Raw genomic sequence first — 22826 nt, 5'->3', positions numbered from 1 at the left:
TTTTAACAAGTCCAGGATGGACCTGGATCCTGCCTGATTTTTCAACATTGTCCTTTTTAGTCACAGCTGACTTGGTTCCTCAATTTGCAGTTCCTTCTGCTGTTAAAAGGCAGAAAGAGCAGTGTCAAAGCATGCTGAGCTGTGAAATAAAGACCCTTGGAGGGACTCCCTCCTTGCAGCCTGTCTGTGCCAGCTCACCTGGGGGTGCCAGGGCGGGTTGGCTGTGGGAAGGGAGTGTTGGCGTTGGGGCACAGTGCTGGTGCTGCTGTGAGCTCTGAGACAGGGACAGGGCTCTGCAGCACTCCCCAGCAGCCCCTGTGCAGCTCACAGTGTGTGAGCTTACTGCTGGGTTCACATCCAGCTGGATCCAAGCAAACAGGACTAAGAGATAGTTAGAGATTCTTGAAATTTCACAAGTAGCACTTAGCATGACTCTACCCTTGCTGTGCAGCCTAGAAGAGTCAAGCAAAGGAAAACAGTAAAAAAAGGAATGAATTTGCCTTTAGGATCCTCCCTGCTCCCAAATCCATTTTTTGGAAGCCTTGTGAAGTAATTGCCCAATGCAGCTTGTGCTGCTGTTTCTAAACCACTTAATTGTTCCTGGTTAAATGGGTTTGGAGCAGCTGAGGGACAGATGAATGTGCCCCCATGAATTTCAAGCAGATTTCTGTGTCTTTGGCAGAGTTGCAAGAAAGAGATGCAAATGTGCAGAGCTGACTTCTCCTCCCATCTTGCTGGGTCTCAGTTCTGCCTTTACCTGTGCACCTCCCCAGAGGATGTTTTCCAGGGCGGGTTCTGTGAGCTGCAGCCTGGCACTCAATGTCATGCTGCATTAGCTTCTCTGCTAGGGAGTGAGATTGCTGCACAACTCCCAGTTTGTGTATTTTCTCTCTTGTATCAGGATCAAACCCCTCTTTCTAAAACTTTTTCCAGGGTTTTCCCCCCCAGGAAACACAAGGTCGTTCACTCATGGAAACAATACTTCTTTCTGTGCTCCCAGTAGGCTGCTGCTGCTGAATGACTGCTGTTCTCTCTAGGAACTAGTTTTATCTGTCAGAAATAATCTCTTGGTAGAGAAATTTAGCAGCTGCTGTTTAAAAAAAATGCATCCAATTGCACAGCATGCATTTAAAAATCCACATATCCTTATGTTTCATGTGGGTGATAAACTGGACTGACCTTCTTCATTGAAAATGAAAATAATTTTTCTTACTAGAAGAATGTGGCTGTGACTTAAACACATGCAGTGGCAAACACAGTTGCAAAATTACAGACAAAATTATGCAAATGTATTTGGAAAATTAAGGTACTGAGATTCACTTCATAATGACAGTTCTGTGGTGTCACCTGCACCGATGGCCTGCTCCAGCTCAGACAGTTGCCAGTAGAGGAAACGTGTTTAGGGAAGACTCATGATTCTTTTTCTGGAAGAGTGTCACATCTTTATATTCTGATGGTCCTTCCCATCCCCTTTCCTGTCAGATAGCTGAAATTGGTGGCAGTGTTTTGCCTGGATTTTGGGGATTTGTGTGGCTGCAGTGGCTCTGGAGCAGCAGGGTGATGGAGCGTGCCATCGCTGCGGCTGTGACACGTGCGGGAGCTGATTCTGCTGGATTGCAAACTCTGCTGCTGCTTGCAGTGCTGGATCGGGCTGGGCTGCTGGGAATCGATCAGGAGATGGGTTATGGAGGCAAAATTCAGTTAGTTATTGTGATAACCAAATAATGTGTGCTTAGACTAAGATCCCAATCACATCAGCTGCTCCCCCGTGAGAGCCTGCGTGCATAATGGAGATGGAAAAGACCCTGGGTTCAGTTATAGTCACATGTGATGTTACGTGATTTATTCTGACTCTGGACTAGAAAATGGTAAAACTTTTTATGTAAGAACTGTCAAGGAAAATTAGGGCTAAGCTACTTTATTTTTAAGCCTCATGCAGTATTTTTTTTTCTACAAAGCCAATATCATTCCCAATTATATTTTTCAGCCTCTAATGAATACTGTAGTTTAGCTACTAAGGTACCTGAGATAAATAGTAAATATTATTAGAAATAAGTCACATTCTGGAAGCAGACAGAAGTGTGGTTCACCTAGGGAAGGAAAAAGGGAAACCTGGTACAGCTGTGGAAGGTGTGTTTGATTTGTAGGTGAAGAGGCATCTCATCCTTGTGGAGAAGGAAAATTGGGCAGCTGGCAGCAAAACCCCCATGGGAGATGACTGAAGGGCATGAGAACAAGGAGTGAACCTTGGTGGGTTGTTAAGTATGTTTGCCCTGCTCCTTTTGTGAATTCCTGCAAAGCTGTGCTCACCTTTTAACAGCTTCCTAAAGACTCTGAAAAAGTAATACTTTACGGAGCAAACTTATGGAGGGAATTGGAGATTGGGGTAGTGTAGAGCAGATAACAGCTCTGAGCAGAGGACAGCAATTGAGGTGCTGAGCATTTTCTTACTGACTTCGACTGGCATTTGGTTTTTGTTAGAGGGTGGTCATGAGATAAGAAATCCATGGTGTTGGGATATTTCCTCACACACTGATTATGCAAAAGTTTGCATAAGTAAAGAGAGAAGCTGAGGAAGAAAACATGAATTAAACTAATCTTGTCTTGTAAGTGAAGTTCTTCTTTACTGAAAACAAAATTAACCAGTTCCCTCTGCAGTTGTGACCCAAAGCCTTAGGAAGGTAATCTTGCTTTTCTAGTGTGTGCACAAGTGTTGTGCAAGTGTTTGCTCATCTTGGCACATTGCAAACTACCTTGAATTTTAATTTGAACTAAGTGAAACCAAGTGCTGTGTCAATTGTCTGGGGAGGCACAGGGAATTGGTTTTGTTCCTGACTCCTAATAGGTCTCTGAATTTATAAATCTCTGTAGGCATTTTTTATTTTCTTTTATATATTTTGAAAAAGCCCACTTGTGAAGGAGAACAAGTGGTGTTTCACATAGCAATAGTTCAGCTACTTCCCTGCATCTGGTCATGAACATCTGCTGGCATGTTTTATTGATGGCATAGGACTGATGGAAGCTGTAAACTGTGTTCTCTTTCTGCTGGAAGACCAGCTCTACTCTGGGTGTATTTGTTAAATAGAATTTTTTCCAGGTTTATGGATAATAGTGACATTTTGTCACTTGGACTGCAAGCCTTGGTTCACTGGTGCTCCATGGTGTGCATCCAGCAAGGTGCAAATGCCAGGCAAAGGGCTCCAGTGTCCTACACAGAACACAGGGGCCCTGCTGATGAGTGTGAAGTTTGAATTTAACCTGTGTCCTGGATAATAATTCAATGACCTGTTTTATCTGTTCCTGACTTCCAGCCCAGCTCTCTGCACAAGTGATCCATAGTGAATAGGGAGGCGTGTTATCTTTCATGCTACTTGACTTTCCAAGGTCATTTATATGTAACCAGCAGAGGAAGAACACAGAATGGCTGAGCTTGGGAGGGAGCTGAGGGGTCTGCTCCAGCCCTCTGCCCAAGCAGTGACACCTAAAGCCGTCTGCTCTGAGCCATTTGGGTGGTGGATATCCCCAGGCATGGTGATTCCATGCCCTCTCTGGGCCACCTGCTGGGAGTTTTCCTGGGTTTAGGTGGAGCTCAGAGTGTTTTAGTTTGTGCCCATTGCCTCTTATCCCATCACTGGACACCTCTGAGAAGCCCTGGCTCCTTCTTTACTCCCTCCCATCAAGTATTTATTACACATTGATGGGATGCAACCTGAGCCTTCAGGCTGGACAATCTCAGTTCTCACATTCTCTCTTCACAGAGTTGTGATTAATGGGTAAAAAGCTGCTTTTTCATGGGATTTATTTTCTTTTATTTCCTAATGCTTGTTCTCCTGTCTTTTGTATTAGATGACGGTTTTCTCATAAACTTAGGTAAAAAAAAAAAAAAAACAGCTTTGGCTTGAGAGACTGACTGGAAACATTTTTTTTAAAGTTCAACATAGGCCACACATACAGAGAAAGTAGAGAGGAAGAGCAAGGACAAATAGGTATTGACCTTTACCCCCTGGCCCTGCTGAAGCTGGGACATACAGCTCTAGCCTAGAAGTCATTTACCTTAGCAAGACCAAGCCAAGAATCAGATGTGGGGCTCAATCCTGAGACTGCTCTGAACATCAGCATTAATCCATCAAACCATGCTCTCAGTGCCTTTGGATGGAAATTAATGAAAGGGGGAGTTGAACAGCCCAATGATAGTGGCTGCATCTATAGGGACTTGAATAAGTTTTTTTCTTTTTTTTTTTTATTTTCCCAGAACATCAAGCAGAAAGAAATCTCTCAAGATTGAGTCTTTTTCAGTAAAGAAAAGATAAAATGGCGTCAATGTTGCTTAGTCGACAGCTTACCTGTTGTCTGCAGCAAAACTCCAGACTGCTGGTGTTTGGTAAGTGTTTCCTTGCATTTTCCTGCTTTATATTTGGTGAGTGTTTCCTTGCATTTTCCTGCTTTGTACTTGGTAAGTGTTAACTTTACGCTGGTGGTCGGAATTCCAATTTGAACATTGCTGGGGTTTGTCCTGTGGTGTTGAGTCTTTCAGAACCTGAGAAATATGATGTTCTGTGTCTTAGATAATGATGCAGTTGTAGTCCAAAGTGGACCATAATTGTAGTCCAAAGTATATGTGATTTTTTTTCATTCTTCAAACAAGAATGTATCAAGTTAATGATTTGCCCTGTAAAATATGCTAACTGCAGTAATGCTCTTCAGACCTTGAAACTTGCTTTTACTCTCTGGCACTACATGGGGCAGAGATGAGACAATCATCCATCAAAATGAGCTGGGATTTCTCTTTGTGCTGTGTAGCACAACCTTGCCCATCTTCCCTTGTGAAGAGGTTTTGTGTGACTGGCATGAAGATGTGACCCTCACTGGGGTTCTGTGTTTCTGCCTCGAGTGAGTTCTAGTGTGAAATAAAAACCTGCCACACAGTTCAAACTACTTTCTCCTGAGTGGCAAGCTTTAGCTTAGCCCTGGCTTGAAATTTAGCATGTGTGTGTGTATATTAAACCTGCAGTCTCTCTGAAATAGATAAAAAACTGAATTCCTGCTGGCTGTGTTGGACAAAGCAGTGTGGAATGTTAAAAACATCCATTCTATGTACTTTTACACTGGGTACAGTGTGGCTGAATGGCTTTTCTTGTGACTGAGTAAATCTATCTCAGTGTTTCTCCTGTCCTTCCACCCTCCTGCAATGCCACTGTGCTCCTTCTGCCACTGCCAGGATAAACCAAGCACACCTTTCCATTTGCTCAGAAACTTAAACATCATTGATTTCCTTTTCAATAATACACTTCAGGGAGCAACTGACCTTTGACTAAAGAACACCAAGTCAGGTCTTATAACTATTAGAAGATATTAGGTCAGTGTTTCAGTGCAGGATGTGTGTCTGTTCCTGGGAGTGACTCACTGATTATCCACCCTGGGCAGGAGCAGGGATCCTTGGGTGATTGTGGGCAGTGGAAAGGGCTTGCAGCAAGGCCTTGTTAGCTGCCAGTCCTTTGAGCTAATCTGTCACCTCAGCACCACTTCATGCTCCCTGTCCCTCCCAGTGTCTTGTACAATTCCTGCTGCTTCCCAAGCACAGAGGTGCAGGTGGGCAGTGGAGGGCAGGTGCCCAAACTCCTCTTCCTTTCTCACCATCAGTGAGGGAGTGTAGATCCCCATAAGAAAGGAAGGCAGCTCTGGGCTCCATGAATCCATCCTTGCTTCCAGGAAACTTCCAAGGCTGTTAAAATACTGAAACAAATAATAGAGAGCCTTGGCTGCAGGCTGTGTAAGCGACCTGTGGCCTTTGGCTCTGAACCCCTGTGTGAGTGAGCAGAGATCAAGAATGATGGAGCAAGAGGAGAGCCCCTACAGGAGGAGCTGTGTCCTGTGCCCTGCTGCCTCTCAGAACAGGCAGGAGGCTCTGGTGCTGCAGCCAAAGCTGGAGCTCCAGGCCCCTTCCCTGAGCCCCAGCTCAGGCTGCAGTGTGCTGGGCTCTGTGGCTTTTAGGGAAGTCCTCAGGGTGACATCCAGGAGCTCTTAGAGTGCTCTCCTCCAAGGTATTTTTGAGCACTTGAGTTCAGAGCTTTACAGGCTAAAAAAGAGACTGTACATTACTCCCACAGAAATCCTGCAGTGCCATTTGGGCTGGTACATTTACTTTTTTTTTTTTTTTTTTTTTTTTTGTGGATAATGAAATGACAGAGTTGCCAAGGGGAGATGGAGGTGGAGAGGAGGGAATAAATTGCCTCTTGGTAGGTCTTTGTGTCTGTAGGCTGTCATTTTTCAGTTGGATGTGTGTATTAAGCAAATCTTCCTGTTCATCTTGAATCTACAATAAATTTATTTACATAAAGAGACTTTTTTCATCCTTGACTGTTTCTCTAGTTGGAAAATCTTTGTTACTTAACCACTGCAGACTGTTCTCCTTACTCACACAATGTTAAACCCTGGCAAGCAAACTAGAAATGGAAAATGGAAATAATTTAAGTCGATCAAAATGCAAAAGCTAAGCAAAACACATGATTAAATGATAAGCAATACCCAACTTAAATTTTACCCAGAAATGTGAAGCCTGTAAGTATCATGCCCTTCTTGAAAATAAGCCCTTAATCAGGTATGCTTTTTGTTTTCCTCCTCTGTTTGCTCTGCTTGATAGTTTGCCCTCAAAGATAAGGTTCACTAGAATGTGAAGGGTGGCAGAATGACAATAGAGTGAGTAACTAACCTAATCTTCCTTTTACAAAGCCTCTGCATTGTAATCTCAGTGGGAATCAGCCAGGAGGGCCAGGAGAGGCAGCTGATGGAGAAATGAGGGTGTACCTTGGTGTTACACCCTACCTGAACTGAGTTCTCCTGTCAGCCTGGTGTGCTGCCAGTTGGTCACAACTGGTAGTGTGCATGTCAGTGTTTATTCCCTTTGTGCCAGCTCTGGTTTTATCAGCTGGGCACTGCAGCAGGAAAGCTCTTCTGGCTCCATGCTTTGGGGGCAGTTGGTTGTTGGCTGGTAGGGCAGTACCATAGCTATGAGGACGGGCTGGCACTCCAGAGATGTAGTTCAGTCCTGCTGATTACCCAAAGGGGTTGAATTTATCTTTGAATCCTGCACTGAAAGCATGGCAGAAGGTCAGGCTGCTGCCTGAAGGTAGCATCAGTTTGCATTAGTGCATGCCCATGCCCTTCTAGGATGCTGATCTGTTCTGCAGCTTCTGCAGCCTCCCCAGGAAATTTGTTTATTGCTGGACTGACCTTACCTTTAAAACTTTTTTCTAATATTTAGCCTAAGTTTCACAACAGGAAAAAATCAAATCCTTGCTATTTGTCCTGCCCTCAAAGCACCTGAAGGCTGGAATGTTTTTTTTTTCTTTGCAGCAGCCTTTTAGATGTTTGATAACTACTGTCCCCCCCAAGACCTCATACTTTACTCTCTGCTGAATTCTGTTTGAGTCTCTCCTCGTAGGTCCAGTTTTTCTCCTCCAGAGTCTGTGCTCTTCCAGTGCAGTGCACTAGCACTTGTTGAGGCTGTACCTCACCTAACTCAGCCTGTTTCCTGTCTCTCTGGAGAGGATAATAATGTTTAGCACCTGGGTGCACTGCAGTGAAGTCTGAGAGATGTTCATACTAGTTATTGACTTGTCCCCATCACAGTTACCACAAAGAGGCTGGAAAGCCATGAGAATGATTTATTCTCAGTCACACTTTTGTCTCCAGTATTGATCCTTGCTAGGACATTTTACTTTTTTTTATTTGGTTTGTACATTAAGAGCCTCCCTAAAGAAATCAGAGAGAACAGCCTGGATTTGTGTGAGGGATGTGTGGCAGAAGCAGAGAACAATCTCCTGCTTGGGATTGTAGAGGTCAGCTTGAGGTCAGCTTCAGCTGGAGCCCTGGAAACTGGAGTGCAACCTCTCCTGCTGGACTGAGGAACGTTTACTTTTCTGTCTGATCGAACACTTCCACCAAAAGCTGAGCTATGTAAAAACAATCCCATGAAACCTGTTGTTGTAAGCAGGCTCTGGTACAAGGCAGAGCCCAAGCTGGGACTGCTGTTCTCATTTCCTTGAGTGAATGTGATACTCCTATCCAGTTTTCTGTGCCACAAAGGGTGGCTGTAGCAGTGCTGGCTGTTTTCCCACCTGGCTGTTCCTTGTGCTTGGTTGTTCACCTCCAGAGGTGCCCTGGTGAGCTCTGTAGCTGTTGAACTGTTGGAAGAGGGAGGATGTTACAACTGGTGCAGATCAGGAGAAGTACAAGAGCAGTGGTTGGATGGACCTGTAACTCTCCTGAGGAGCTGAGTTGTGATTGTACTGGGACAGTGAAGGGAAACTTCTCTTGTTCTTTCTTCCAGGAGTTTCCACTCCTTTATGGCCTGTGGGGTACTAGTTTTTCCTTCATCTTTGGAGAATCCAAAGTGTGCATGTGGGAGTGCTGAAACACAGACAATCTCATGTGGAAGAGCTTCTGATCTTGCAGCATAAGCACTCTGTAAATAGCAATCTCACTTTTCACAATGTTATGCAATAGTGATGTTCATTTCCCAAACATCTCTAGCTAGCCTGGCCTTTTGCCATTCCCTTTCAAGATCTGTTAGTAACAGATTCTACTTGTAACACACAAAGAGGACTCAGAGGAAATCACAGTCCTCCTACTTTTGGCTGTCAGGGCCTCCATGCTCTAAAAATTCTGTCTGGAAGGTGGTTGGATCGACACTGTGGAGGGGAAGTCTGGGGCATGCAAGGGAGTTGCCTGTCTGCAATGCCCAGGGCAGCAGTAGTGTGGCACACAGCATGTGCCTCCTGGGCACTGCAGAGCTTCCCCTCCTCAGCCCTTCACAGCAAGACACTTGTGTCTGAGAGCTCTGCTCATGCCAGCATGGGCTTTCATTCCTCTTCCTTTTCCTTGCAATTGTTCCTTCTCTTCATTACACCCATGTCCTTTCAGTGTCTCCACTGGCTTTATCCCAGCTAACATCCAGTTGTACACTCAGGAACTGTGTTAATGTGAGTGTTATTTTTAGTCAAACACATGAGAGGTTCAAGCTCTTTCTAGCCCTGCCTTGATTGCAGCCCTGTTATCAGAGACCAGCACTCAGCACAGACCTGCCAGCAGTGGTGCTTTGTGACTACCAGCATCCCCAAATTAGCAGGGTGCACTTATATTAATTATGTTGCTATAGCAATGTGGCACTTTGTTAAAATTGCTGACTGGGACCCCTGGAGAGCAAGGGGGGCAGCGTGGGGAAGCAGAGTTGGGAAATGAGCTTTTCTGCCTGCTAGCAAGTGATGACATCCTGTTGGATGAAAAGGAAGGATGTGATAATTTGCTGATGTTATTCAAGTGTTCAGAAAGATGATGTGTGATGAGAACTTTGAGAAGTCTGCAAGAAAAGTAGAATTCAACTTATTATGCCCACCTTTTTAAATGGGATAGAAATGGGTAGAAAATTCTGTGCAAATTGTTCAGCCTATGTGCACTCTGAATGAGGTTCATTAACCTGTGCTTGTGTTTTGACTTTTGCCATGATAAAAAAGAGACTGCTTTGTTTACCAGGGAAAAAACGGTGCTGTTCTTGGCCATGTCAGCTAAATGTAATTTAAGAGCTTTGGTAATGCTTCTTTAGAGAAGGACACTTGGTCAGAGCCCATTAGCTCTACACACTTGTAACATGAGAGCTGAGGTTATGTCATTTGCTCCTTTTCTTAAGATAATATAACACAAAATCCCCTTTTTCTAAGGCAGTTTGTTCAGATGTCAACAGAAAATTAAGGGATTACCTTTTATTTCAAAGTTAATGCTGTTAGTTAGGGACCAGCCACCAGGGATTCTCAATTCTTGAAAATACCTTGCTTGGTCATAGTGACAATCTCAGTTTTTACCTGTTCCATCTCTGCTGTCTTTTTGGGAGGCAGAAATCCAGTCCTGGCCTTCAAATGTCTAAAACTCCCAAATATCCAGTTGGAGTAGCCTGAATTACATTGTGTCTTGCATCTTCACGGTTTCTATTGCAGGGCAATATTAAATTAAATATCCTGTTTGATATTAAAAAGTGAAACAGGAAAAATTTGGGCTGAGTTGCAAAGCTCACTGAGTACCTTCAAGATAGAAATGCCAGCTGAGCAGAGCCTGCTGCAGTTTCCCCGGGGATGAAGCACTACAGTGAATGACCTGATTTATTTGCATTTTCTTGCACCGTTAGGAGACTGTGGTGCTGATGCTGGGGCTGGGGGGAAGCAAGGGAGACAGAGCATGGCCTGAAATCCTCCTCCAGGCTAAACAAAGCAGGTATTGATGCAGCCATCCATCACCCTGTCCAAGTGCCTGGAAAAGCCTTTACAGGAGAGCAGCCACGTCCCAGAGCTGTGCTGTGAGCAGGGCCACAGGCACTGGAGAGCAGGAGGCAGCACCCGTGTCCTGCTGTTCTCCAGGGCCTGCAGAACAAAGCCTTGCAGGGGGTGTGGAGAGAGGGGTGCCAGAAAGCCGTGAGTGCCCAGGCAGGGCTGCCCAGGCTGCCTTTGGCAGGGCTCTGACCTCTTCTGTGCCTTTGGAGAGTGGCCTGAGCTCCTGTTTGGCTGCAGAGCAAGGGCAGTGGTGAGGCTGGAAATGAGGAAATGGGCTGTGAAAGGGAGCAGGGCTGGGGCCATACCCTGTGCTCAGAAAACTGCTGAAGTAATTCTCAGATACTCCAAACTGCTGGACTTCTTCGCCTTTGTCACCACAAGGCTTTGGACACTTCCCTGAGCACCAAGGGAGCATTGGGCTGCAGAAGTCTTGGGCCATATGGCAGTAAGAGAGTTTGTGTCTGTGCTGTTCAGGTGCCCTTAGCCTGGAGAGCTCCTTGTGTGTCAGTGCTGTGGCTGGCACAGCCTGGATGTGCCAACAGAGTCACCTTTTCATCTTTTATATGCAGTAGCTTTTTCCCCCCTCAGTGGAGCAGTTGCCATGCAGTCTCCAATTCACATGAATGTTAAACAGAATGACACAAAAATGGTGTTGCTGTAACAAAAGCTATTAATAGCTTTGCAGAGAGGCACTGACGCATCTGAATTAAAGCTGGGGAGAATAATCATCTTTGCACACTAAGTTTTCCCAAGATGAGCAGTGACTTTAAGTACTCAAAGATGCTTCCAAAGGGCGGTGATTTTCCAAATAGTTTCTTGAAATTCTTGCTTGAGACATCCCAGCTTGGGCTGACACAAGCTGAGGCAAATGTCTGGAGTCACTGTTGGAAATTTCAGCTGAATGGCTGAGCTCGGAGCACTGCTGAGCAGTATCACAGGATACCTTCTGTTTTCCTTGATAAATGTTTGGTTTGTTTAACAACTGTTACTTCCAAACACAAAACATTTTCAGCACGTTGCTGGAACAGAGCTCTGGCAGTGAGAGGTGGGTATGGATGGAAGTGGTGCTACCAGGGTTTCTGGTGGCAGTGCTGCACCCCAGGGATTTCCATGTGTTTGACTGCTGGCCTGGCTGCCCAGGCATCTCCTTCCCTGCACCTCTGCCAAACTGGGGTGCAGTTTATTGGTTTAGCACCTGAAATCATGGCCCTGGCACAGCAGGATGTGGTGAGTGGTACCTTCAGATCCTGCTGCTCCAAGTGCCCTGGGCAAAAGCTGGTGTTTCCTGACTTGCTGAGCCTGGATCAAGGAGCTGGTGACAAGGAGAGCTAAGCGTCTTCATTTTAGGCCGTTCAGATTGCACCAGCTTAAAAATGCCTGCCACAGATATTAAAAAACTTATGCCCTCTTCTTTCAGGTCTCAGTGTGATTCCCCAAGTTAAGAGTATTAAGATCAGTTTCTTGTTGATACCACGCTGGGTAGAGGTTTGCAGATGCTCCATGACAAAAATGTAATTGCCAAGAATGTTGGTTTAGTTCAATATGCAACCAGAGCAAGCTCATAGTCTCTGCTGGTCACCTTGGTACAGCTTTGGTATCTGTATTTCCTTTTTTTGCAAATGTGCAATCCCTATATTATCCCACAATCCCCTTAATGGAATATGTACATATTTGGAATACATGCTTACCAGAACTGACACTCTGTCATATGAAGTTTGCCTAAACTCTGTGTTTTAAAACAGTTGTTTCAGAAAGGGAAGCAGAGCCTGTTATTAGTAAAGCACAGGAGATTTTTGCCTTTTGTTTTCATTAAGGTGTCAAGTTTATTATGATTCCCTACACATATGGATAAAAACCAGCAAGATCAGAAGGAAAACTGGTACTGATTGTGACTGAGATTTCAGAGCTGCACTGCAGGATGCTGGTTTATGTGAGACAAGGCCATTTACCTTTCTGAGACAAATCCTTCCCAAAGAGTGTTCTTTGGGCTATTGAAAAGCATCATACTGGATTTTTCCTGTGGACTCCATCAGGCTTTTTGGTTATTACTGGTAGTTGACCATCTCTGTGTAGGAGTGGAGAATTTATGGCAAAAGCTTGCACAGGGCATAATGGACAGACTCAACAAAAGAGATGGAAAGAGATGTGCTCTCAATCCTCCTGTGCTTTGCCTCTGCTTCTCTAGGGTTGCCTTGTGACTTCCCTTGGGATATTTTTGGTTTGTTTTTGGTTGGGTTTTTTTTGTTGTTTGTTTGTTGTTGGTTTTTTGTTTTTTGAGTTTTTTAGACCACCTCACTGGTATTGGTTTTATTTTAAGACTGGTCAAAGATGAGATACATAGTTCACTTCAGACAGCTCAATGTAATTGGTCTCATCTGTCAAGTGTTTTCAGTGAGGCAAAGTATGAATGTATCTTCTAAAAGGAGAGCACAGAAAATGTGGTCTGTACTTAGGTTTTCATTATTTCTTACAGGACACAGGTATATCAGTCAAGCTGCAGCTAAAATTGATGTGGATTTTGATTATGATGGACCTCTGATGAAGACAGAAGTTCCTGGACCACGATCTAGAGTAAGTTTCCAAAGCAGAGTAGCTTGGCTTTTTTTTATCTTTAGTGTGTCTAACTTGCTAGAAAACAGATTCATTTCAAACCTTAAATCTGATATGAATAAATATAATTCCATAAGTCTACACCCACTTTTATCAGGAGGTTGAGAATGAAAAGCTCATTAATAAAATGCCCCTCTTTGAGAGGCAGATCTGAATCTCAACTGACAAGTTCCCATATAATAATAATAATTTCCATAGAATAATTCAAAGCAAAGGAGCACCATTTTAATAAAACATCTGATCAGGCTTGGTCACTTGTGCTCCTGCTGAAATAGAAACTTTTCATTATGTGAAATAATGCTTTGGTTTTGAAATGAAGCAAGAGTTTGAATTTGCTAGATGTTGTTTTACCCTGGCAGAGTCAGCATTTGTGCATGTGGTGGGTTTTGGTTTTTGAGAGGTTTTTTGTTGTTTTTAATAAAAAGGAGCTGTCTTTCTAGAACCAATGTACCAGTATCCCTTCTGTGTGACCCTGGCTTCTCTTATTTTCTGATTTCTCTCTTGTTTTCTCAGTTCAGTTGGTCAATATAGAAGAGGCAGCTTTCCCTTTTTGGAGATTTACAGTTAAACTGTGTTTGCAGCCCGTTTAGCTCTGCATGCCACAGGTCATAGTTTTGACTGTAATATTTGCAAGATGCACCATGAAAGTTCCTGTGGCAGGTAGAGTTGCCTGGTAAGCACACAGGACTACAAAGTTTGCATATGATTTATGGGATCATAAAAAAGAAATAAACATTCTCCATCAGTATTTGCTAATTACACATCTGAGACTGTGACATTTATTTTTGTGCAGGAATTAATGAAGAAGCTGAATGGCATTCAGGTAATTTGTCAAGTGTTCTGTGTTTTGGGGGGTGTTAACACTTTGATTTCAAAACTTGTTTTAAAATCCTGGTTTGTATGTTTGTGCCACAAGGAAAGGTGAAACACTGACCCCAGATTTCCACTCTGAGTACATCATGTGTGAATTATATATGCATTTGAATGAAATCTTTTGTAGTATATTTTGAATACTGCAGCATCATTTTGCTAGGGATTTGGGATTGCTAGGGATCAGGGATATTTTTTTCAACATATGTGTTTAAACTGTGTGTGTCTAAAGAAGAACTTCAGAGTTGTTACAGAGTGGCCAATGAAAACAAGGTATATTATGGCTTGAGTTTAAAAGGATGTCAGCCTGAGTACATATTGCCTTCCTAAGATGAGCAATTTCTCCATGTCTGAGCTTCATTTCTGTAGAGAAAGTAAAGACTTGCCCTTTTAACAGTCATTATAAAAATAGCTGTACAGTTTTTCCCATGCAGTGAATATAATGTGTCTTTTTATCCTAGCATTAGATATTTTTATCAGATCTGGCTGTATAACCATTAGTTGCACCGCCCTACATACTACCACTTTTGAAAGCACTAATTGTTTTTTTTTTCCTGAAGAATGCAGAAGCTGTGCACTTCTTTTGCAATTATGAAGAGAGCCGAGGGAATTACCTCGTAGATGTAGATGGCAATCGTATGTTGGATCTCTACTCTCAGATTTCTTCCATCCCAATAGGTAGGAGGCAGTTGTACCAAAATGTTTTGTTTTGTCCTCAACCTGTTTTGTTTTGTCCTGTAATTTTCTTAGCTCAGGCACTACCAGGGAAGTTGGTTGATTAATTTTAAAAAACAGAAGTGATATAATGAACACTTTGTTGTGATCAGGGACAGCTCACTGCTGTGTAGTGTAGTGGTGGGTTTGGATAGCTGGAGGAACTACAAATTCTATTCCTAAAGCCCTCTCAAAGTGCATAGTGGTGCCAGGAAGAGCTCCAGTATTAATCTCAATTTGAATATGCAAGTTCCACAATTCAGGTTGTCTTTGTTGGCTTGGATCTGTGACTTTATGACTCTGTAACAGTATGTTACTGTTTTAAACACTAATAAGCATAATGTGGACATTTTAACATGAAATTATATGTTTTAGTTAACACTTCTATCTCAAAATAAGTGGGGGAAAAAAGAGTGGGCCACGTGGACTGCAGCAGGATGAAACAAGCCCAGCACTGTGCTGTGGTGCTGACTGAAAGCTAAGGTGGCAGCTCATTTGTCTGGGGGAGCAGGCACAGGGCCTGGCAAGTGCCTGGGAGAGTCAGCTGATTGCTTTGTGAAGCCTTGCAAGCAGAAGCAAGGCAGAAATGTGAGCCCCCACTGCAAGGCATGCAGGTTTCTGTAGGAGTTCAGTCCAGTTTGTTTGCTCCTCCTCCATGGCTCCTCTCAGCTGCTTAAAAATACACTTCTGCAGAAGCAAAAAGAGCAGAAGTGCTGGGGTAATTTAAAAGGTAGATCTCGTGCTATGTATAGAAACTGTGATGACTCAAAATCATCCCTACAGGCCTCCTTTCCTGGGAAACAGAATTTGATGATGTTCAGGTTGTTACCAAACTTCTGGCATCTCAGACCTTGTGACTGTGCTGGGTGTTCACTTTCCCCAGCCTTCTCTGCAGCCAGTGTTATTGCTGTCCTGTAGCACTCACTCAGTGAAATCATTCCAGACCCCTGCAATGTCTGTAGTTTGTTTCCCCCAACACAAGTTCTCACTGCTTTGTATCTTTCAGGTTGCACTGAGATAATTTGGCCTCTGCTCCTGAGGAAATAGGGGTGAGACACAGGAGCACAATGCTTGGATGCCAATGAGCTTGGATTTTAGGTTCTGGGAAAGGAGATGCATTTCCATGGCTTCCCATTCTTCACACAAGAAGTTGATTTGGAGAAACAAATCTCAGTCATGTAGTCAAATGCACACTCCAAAGTATAAAAGTCATTGCACACTCCAAAAGCATGAAATTGTACAGACAGTGCACTGGGGCTTCCTGACCTTCTGAAGCTGGATGGTGCAAGCACACCTCTTTTAATACAGTTTTGTGTATAAAATATTGAAGTATTAAGGAGGAGATAGTTTCTTCATGGGCAGAAATGGGCAGGGGCTCTTCAGTTTACTTTCTCTGGTTGGTTGAAACTGGTGAATAGGACAAGACTCCAGTGCTGTGACTGACCCTCCTAAGCCATGTAGTTCCTCCTCATGAGGCACTGCCCTCCCAAGGACAAGCTGGGTTTTATCCTAGGGAACAATTCCTCAGTCCCAAAGGAGCTACAGTTCAGTGCTTCTTGCACCTTCTCAGATAATGGCTCTGGGATGTGCAGCAACAAACAGTAAATGGGAATGTCATACTTACAGGCTGACCTAAGCCTAACACACAACATTAATTTATATGTCTCAGTTGTACTGAATGACAAGATTATCTGAAGCTGCCCAGGTTACTAATAATGTCCCTCTTGGTGACAGAGGTAGGGCCTGGATTGGGAGAGCAAAACAAGATCACAAGGTGCTTGTTAGTCATCTGTGCTTATCTCTCTGCAAGTAAATCCAATAAAACCTTTCATGAATCTGTCAGAACTCCCCAAGATTTAATAATGATCTGTTACACTAGAATATATTTATCAGCAGAGGTTGAGAAGTAATAAGTGCCTGTGTGGAGAGATAAGAAATAAAGTATAAAAATCCTCTAGGCAAAGATGCTCTAGGCTGTCTCTTGCTGAAAAACAAAAATTGAAATAGTTTTTTACCACACTTTTATGGGCAGTTGTAGCACAGCTGTCCTTTCATCCTGCATCTATTCTGTCTAATAGAGTTAGAAACCCCATGGAGCCAAAAGTAAGAAGGATGTTATTGACATATTTGCCAGTAAACACCCTGGAATAGCAAATGAAACAATGTGTTTTTCAGTGCTGGGAAGGTCTGTTTTGTTTGGGGAGATGCAGAGAGGTGTAGTTTGATATTATTGACAGCAGCCTGCTGCTCAGTTCAAAGGATTCTTTGGGCTTTCTCCATCTCATTATTTTAGCAGGCTCTAGTTGTTTTTCCTTTTGCAGACAGGCACATTCATGAGCCTGGAGGACATGTACGTTCCTGTCACTCTGATCCAGACTCCCAGCAAGAGTGATGGAGCAGGTGCCCTTCCTTAGAGCCAGCTCTGGGAGCAGATTTGTAACACTGCAAGGAGTTAGTGCCTGTTTGCCATGCCAGCCTGGAGCACAGTTATAGGATGGTTATTCAAGCATTTACTTCTTCCTGGTGTCAGTTCCTGCCTGTGAACCCACATGCCAGCTCAGCTCCTGTCACACAGCCCCTGGGCTTTCAGGGTCCTCTCCTCCTTCACTGGAGGAGGCACAAAGATGAGGAGGTGTTAGGAGAAGACCAGACCCCTTGGCCTGAAGTGAAAAGAGCAGGAGAGAGATCCTGTGTGGGTGCAGAAGGGTAAATCAGGGCTGGCAGAGGTTTGTGTTCTGTAGAGAATGGTATCTCTGATACAGCAGCACCCATGTGTGGGAGCACGAGCAGCAGGATTGCATGTTCTTACAGGCAACACCAGAGCTGAGCCTTGAGCTCCCTGAACAATAGTAGCTGTGCTTTGGGGGTTTCTGAAACACTTGATTTACTCTCAGAGGGGCTCTCAGTGGCAGCCACAGGTGCAGTTCTCAAGGACACAGCTCTCAGGGTGTCATTCCCTCTAGCTGAACAGCTCTTCCCATGACAGCAGATGCCATGCAGATTTAGTTGTTCTGTGTCCCAAATAGCCAGTATTATTATCTTCATAATAAATTTAACAGATTTATCAGCATGACATGCTGCTAAAACAATATGGATATTCTTTTGTGTTCAGCTAATATATTCAAAACTGAATTTATAATTGTTTTGTTAACACAGTCTCCTAATGCTCCATTGCTCAAACAGGATAATCAGGGCTGTTGTCATTCCACTGGCATGGGGATTCAGAAGCACAATGAGCTTTTGTAACAAAATTACCATTGTCTGACTTCTTGAGCAGTAGGGAAGATGAGGTTTCCAACTGTTCCTACAAGGAAATTTAAAAGATGATGTTAATCTCTGGCGTTGGTATTTCATACATTAGAGATCAGGCTTAAAACGAAACTTCTGGCCTCCTTCAAAGATTATTTTTCTTAACAGCAGATAAATTGGTTTTGCCTGTAAGCAAGCAAGTTATCCTTTAGACTATCAATGGGTATAAATTAAGCACTGAAGCTTAGTTTCTTAGTAAGAAGGATAAACTGCTGCATCTTTTTTCAAGTAAAATTTTGTCACAGTAAGGAAATGAGTGTTCCACAGCTCCCAACAGCAGTGCTGTGTGTGCCCTGCACCCAGCCAGGCTGTTGAGGGACAAAGAGCCCAGAGGTTTGTCCTACTTCAAAAGAAGTTCCATTATTAGTTGTTAAAAATATACAAGTTACACATAAACAGTCAAGCATGAAGTTATGGTTATTTTCTAGGTTATGCTTTGCATTACTTCATTGAAACCAGATAAAAAGAACTGCTTTCTTTCTTTCTTCTTTTTAATTAGGTTACAGCCATCCCTCTCTGATAAAGCTTTTACAGCAGCCCCAGAACCTGGTAAGTGAATTAGAACATGAAGGATGTGAAGGAGTTCTCTCTCTCCTTCTTGTGGGCTTTCTCTTTTTTCCTTAGACTGATAGTGAATGCTAATGATTCCATTTAATGTATGATGGGATCTGCTTGCTTTACTTCTCACTAGATGAAAAGAGCTTTGTGGTGTTTAAGAAAACACCAAAACCTCTGGGAAATTTTACAAAAAGTAAATATTTGGGTGATGCAAGCATTTGATATATTTGCAGCCACATTTAAATCCTAGTTCAAACTTACCGTCTCAAATTAATAATTTTAATTATGTTTTCTGAAGAGTTTTTGAGCCTGAAAGCAAGCCCAAAACCTTGAGAGAGAATATAATGTCTTGGACATGGTGTGTCCAAGATATTATATTATTCATCTGGAATGCTATGGGAAGTTTAGGGGTTTTTTGAAGTTGGGGATAGTGACTGATTCCCATCTCCTTAGTGCACTCCAGCAGGGCAAAGAAATGCAGACATTTGAGTTCCCTGAGCTGATTTCCTTTATGGAATACTCATGTCTTCAGGTGAGAAGTTCTGCCTTTCCCAGGACTAAAATACCTCAAGGTAAAAACAAACAAACAAAACTCAAACAAATGAAAAACAAAAAAAAAAAAAAAAGAAAAACAAAACAAAAACCCAAACAAACAAAAAAAGCTCCCCAGGACCAGAAATGCTGGAATTATCAAAGGCAGATCTGGATGTTTTGGAAGGTCTAATACTTATTAATATTATTAACTCTCTATTAACTTAATCATCTTTATTAACTCATAAAGATGATTTCTGAGAATAATATCTTCACTATAATGCAACAGTAGGCAAAGCCAGATTTAAAAAAACAAACAAACAAAAATCCCCAAACCAATTTAAAATATCAAAAAGCCCATTTGCTGGTGGCAGTTGCTGATTTGCCCACTGGGGAAGGGCAGGTGGCACTCCTGGAAGCCTGCAGTGAAGGAACTCCTCCAAAGTCCCACGAGAGGCAAAGCTTTGATTAGTGTTAGCAAAGGGATTGGTGTTTTCTTAGAGGGACTTTTCATTTGGCTTGTCTGTGATGCTCCACATGCCCTCTCTACAGCCAGCTATAAACACAGAATGTGCAGCTGTTTATTTGAGCCCCCAGCAGCTTGATGTCAATGTGCTATTTTTCTCAGTTCTGGGTATCTCATTAACTACAAAAGAAAAATACTCTTTTCTGCTTAATGGCAAATGTTGTCAATTGACTGTGACAACCCATAATCAAATTCACAACAAATTTGTGGTCTTCTCTTTTTAACTTGATATGAAAATTTACTTCTGAACTGAGATAAAAAGTCAAGTAAGATTTCTCATAGCTACTAAACAAAAGCTTTGTCATTAACATCTTTGCTTAGGTTTTCTTTTAAGCTTGATTCTGGTGTAACAGTGTTTTGGAAATAAGACACTTAAACAATTTACAAAGTCCAAGCACATCAGTGTTCTGTCTTGTGTGATACTTGGTTTTCCCTAGGGATCCTGGTGAAATGTCCTTGCAGGTACAGTGTGACCACTTACACCCCCTTGGAATGAATATTTGTGCTGAGGAGAAGGACTGAAGGATGCTGATAAATGTGCAAGCTTGAGCTGCACTGAAAATCTGAGTGTTTTGGGGGAGGCTGTGTGTCCCCTCTGGAGACCCATTGAGACTTAACTTAGCTCAGCCTTTGATTTCAGCCATTACTTGTTCAACAAGAAAAACAACAAACAAAAGAAAAGGGCAAATAAAGCTGCTTGGCAGTTGGCAAATTTATTGAGCTTGTCCTTCTCTGAGAAAATTAAATTTAAAATAAAGAGTAGCACGGTATGAATCAAATAAGATTACCCACAAAGACCAAGAGCAGCAATGAATCAATTTTAATCCATGACACAATCTAAATTAATTGCATAAATGTGACATTCATCTCCATTAGTGGACTGGGGAGGCTGAGGGGCTTTTTGCAGAGCTGCTCCTTAGAAACCCCTGTGGGGGCTGCAGGCTGCTGTTCCCTGACACCAAAATCACCTTTCCCAAAGGTGGGGATCCTGATGTGGCCAGTTCACAGCACCATCAATGCTGGAAGGGACCTCAGGTGGTGTCTTGGCCAACCTCCTGCTCCAAGATGGGTGGCTGTGAGATGGGACCAGGGTGCTCAGGGTTTTATCTGGGACCTTGAAGACCTCCAAAAGAGCAGCCTGTCTCACTGCTTCACTGCAAAACCTGCAAAACCTTTTCCCTATACCCAAATCAGTACTTCTCAGGCTTTGATTCATGCCCATGGCTTCTCATCTTCCACTGAAGAGCCTGGAACCTGGCTCCACCTTGCCAGTGTTCCAAAATGATCTGTCTTGAAGCTCTGTAGGATGAAAATGCTACTATCCTAACTGAATTTAGCTACTCAAACTGAAAGCAAGTCATAAAGATTTTAAAGCATATTTCCTGTGTACAAGGAAAATGGAGATTGAGTAGCTAAAATGGCAAAATGTCAGTGTGAGTTAGCATGCACCTTTCCTAAGGTGTCCTGCAAGAATAAAGTAGTGAGGATTAGACAGAAAAACATATGCTAAGGCAGGAATGGTAATCCCTAGCTTAAAACTACTTGTGCTGTGATACAGATTTCTGCCTGGTATTTATGATTAGCATAAAATGGAACTGCATTGATATCAACATATTTTCCATGTGATAGTAAGACCTAACAATTCCTCTTCCTTTGTCTTTTTAGAGCACTTTTATCAACAGACCTGCCCTAGGGATTTTACCTCCAGAGAACTTTACAGAAAAACTGAAGGAGTCTTTGCTATCAGTAAGTTTGAGATACCTGTGGACTGATCACTATTATTATCACCACTGTCATTATCATTTTGCACTATACTCGTGTTCAGTATTTCAAGAGGGATTTTCTGTCTTTGCTGACAGGTGGCTCCTAAGGGTTTGTCACAGGTGGTGACCATGTCTTGTGGATCCTGCTCTAATGAAAATGCCTTTAAAGCAATATTCATGTGGTACAGAGTAAGTAAAACATTAAGTAAACCTACATTTTTGCAGGTTTAGATGTAGAAATGAGTACTTACTCATAATCAGAATTGTTATTGCAAAACAAAATGAGGCTTGGAAGTTGTCTTGCTCATGATGTTATGTTCAATCTAATATAAAATCTTTATTAAAACCTATTTGTCTAAGCTTTTACTTTATACTGACACAACTTTAGAAGTTATAAAGTAAAGGAAATAAAGACAATGCAGATTGTAGGCAGCATGTGAAAGCCATAGTCAGGATCTTCCTTGAATCCAGTCTTTAATAGCAGCATTCCTGGTTTGTGGTTCAGCCATAAATGCATTGGTTATAATTATATATATAGGAACACTCATGTTGGGTTGTTTGGGTTTTTTGCAGAACAAGGAAAGGGGCCATAATAATGTCACAAAAGAAGAACTGGAATCTTGCATGATTAATCAGGTAACATTTATTCTTTACCACACCTACAGATGTACCACTGGTTTGGGCTTGGGAGGAAAAGTTTGGTTTGCTACATGTGAAGTGGAATCTGGGCTTTGTACATTTAGGAAATGTTGAAATACAGACTGCTCCCAACAAATATCAGGGAGTCATCAGGAATGTGTGGGGGTGCAGCACAGGGGAGCCCCAGCCTCTCCTGTCCCCAGGCACAGCCACCCCCCAAGCCTGTGCTCCTGTTTGTGTGCAAAGGGGGGGCTGTGCTGAAGGCTCAGCCTTGCCTGAGCTCAGCTGTGCAGGGATGTCAGGCCACAACATCCACACCAAGGACTCATCCATGGTCACCCAGGGTCTGGGACCTCGGGCAGGGCTGGGGTGACCAGTGTGCTTGCTGAAGGGGAGGCTGTACAATCTGTGTGCTCAGGGGGCAGTGGGGGGAGATGTTTGCCCCTGGCTGACCCCACTGTGTGCTCTGCTTGCAGCCCCCTGGCTGCCCTGACTACGCCATGCTCTCCTTCATGGGTGCCTTCCACGGCAGGACCCTGGGTAAGCTGTCCCTTGTCCCCCTCAGCTCACTGTGCTTGTCCTTACACACACAGTACCCCTGGAGAAGCTGCAGGTTCATTAAGGTTTGCCTTGGAAGCCCCACCAGCACTGGAATGGTTGAGTGACAGTAGGAATTGATTTTGTGTTTTTTGAAAAATGTTTTTCAGACAGGCTTTTATTTTCATTCTGAATCTACAGTTTCCTGTCTGTGCTCATCTAACTCCTGGGCTAAAATCACCACAAACATGCTGTCACTCACTTTTACTGGTTTATATCAGCTCAGACCTTGTTCTAAGCATGTTTCCTGAGGGTGCAGTAACTATGAGCTTTGTGTCTTTGGAGGGGTGAAACCCACCTTGTCTGAGCAATCTGTTCAGACTGACAGAGCTTCTCCTGCTCTTCTGGAACAGTGCATGTGGAAACTGCTGCTTAAGACCTAGAGCAATC

The 22826-nt window shown here is 43.2% G+C and overlaps 1 protein-coding gene across 2 annotated transcripts in view; it reads left to right on the top strand.

Annotated features, from left to right (window-relative positions):
• Window positions 1-22826, top strand: part of ABAT (4-aminobutyrate aminotransferase) — a 48068-nt gene that overhangs the window by 17363 nt on the left and 7879 nt on the right. Inside the window, exons 2-10 of one of the 2 annotated variants that reach the window (XM_084216317.1) lie at window positions 4253-4381; window positions 12793-12890; window positions 13723-13752; window positions 14360-14477; window positions 18322-18371; window positions 21103-21183; window positions 21297-21389; window positions 21774-21836; window positions 22316-22379. In XM_084216317.1, the coding sequence (XP_084072443.1) occupies window positions 4312-4381; window positions 12793-12890; window positions 13723-13752; window positions 14360-14477; window positions 18322-18371; window positions 21103-21183; window positions 21297-21389; window positions 21774-21836; window positions 22316-22379 (667 nt within the window). In that variant the 5' untranslated portion in view covers window positions 4253-4311. Of the gene's footprint in view, window positions 1-3970; window positions 4382-12792; window positions 12891-13722; window positions 13753-14359; window positions 14478-18321; window positions 18372-21102; window positions 21184-21296; window positions 21390-21773; window positions 21837-22315; window positions 22380-22826 lie in introns of those variants that run through there. The other variant, XM_084216318.1, reaches the window with a different exon arrangement.

This window comes from Fringilla coelebs, assembly GCF_963513975.1.
Source record: "Fringilla coelebs genome assembly, chromosome: 16".
Lineage (NCBI taxonomy): Eukaryota > Metazoa > Chordata > Aves > Passeriformes > Fringillidae > Fringilla > Fringilla coelebs.
Note: the sequence above shows the minus strand (reverse complement) of the source record. Positions and strands in the feature narration are given on the sequence as shown.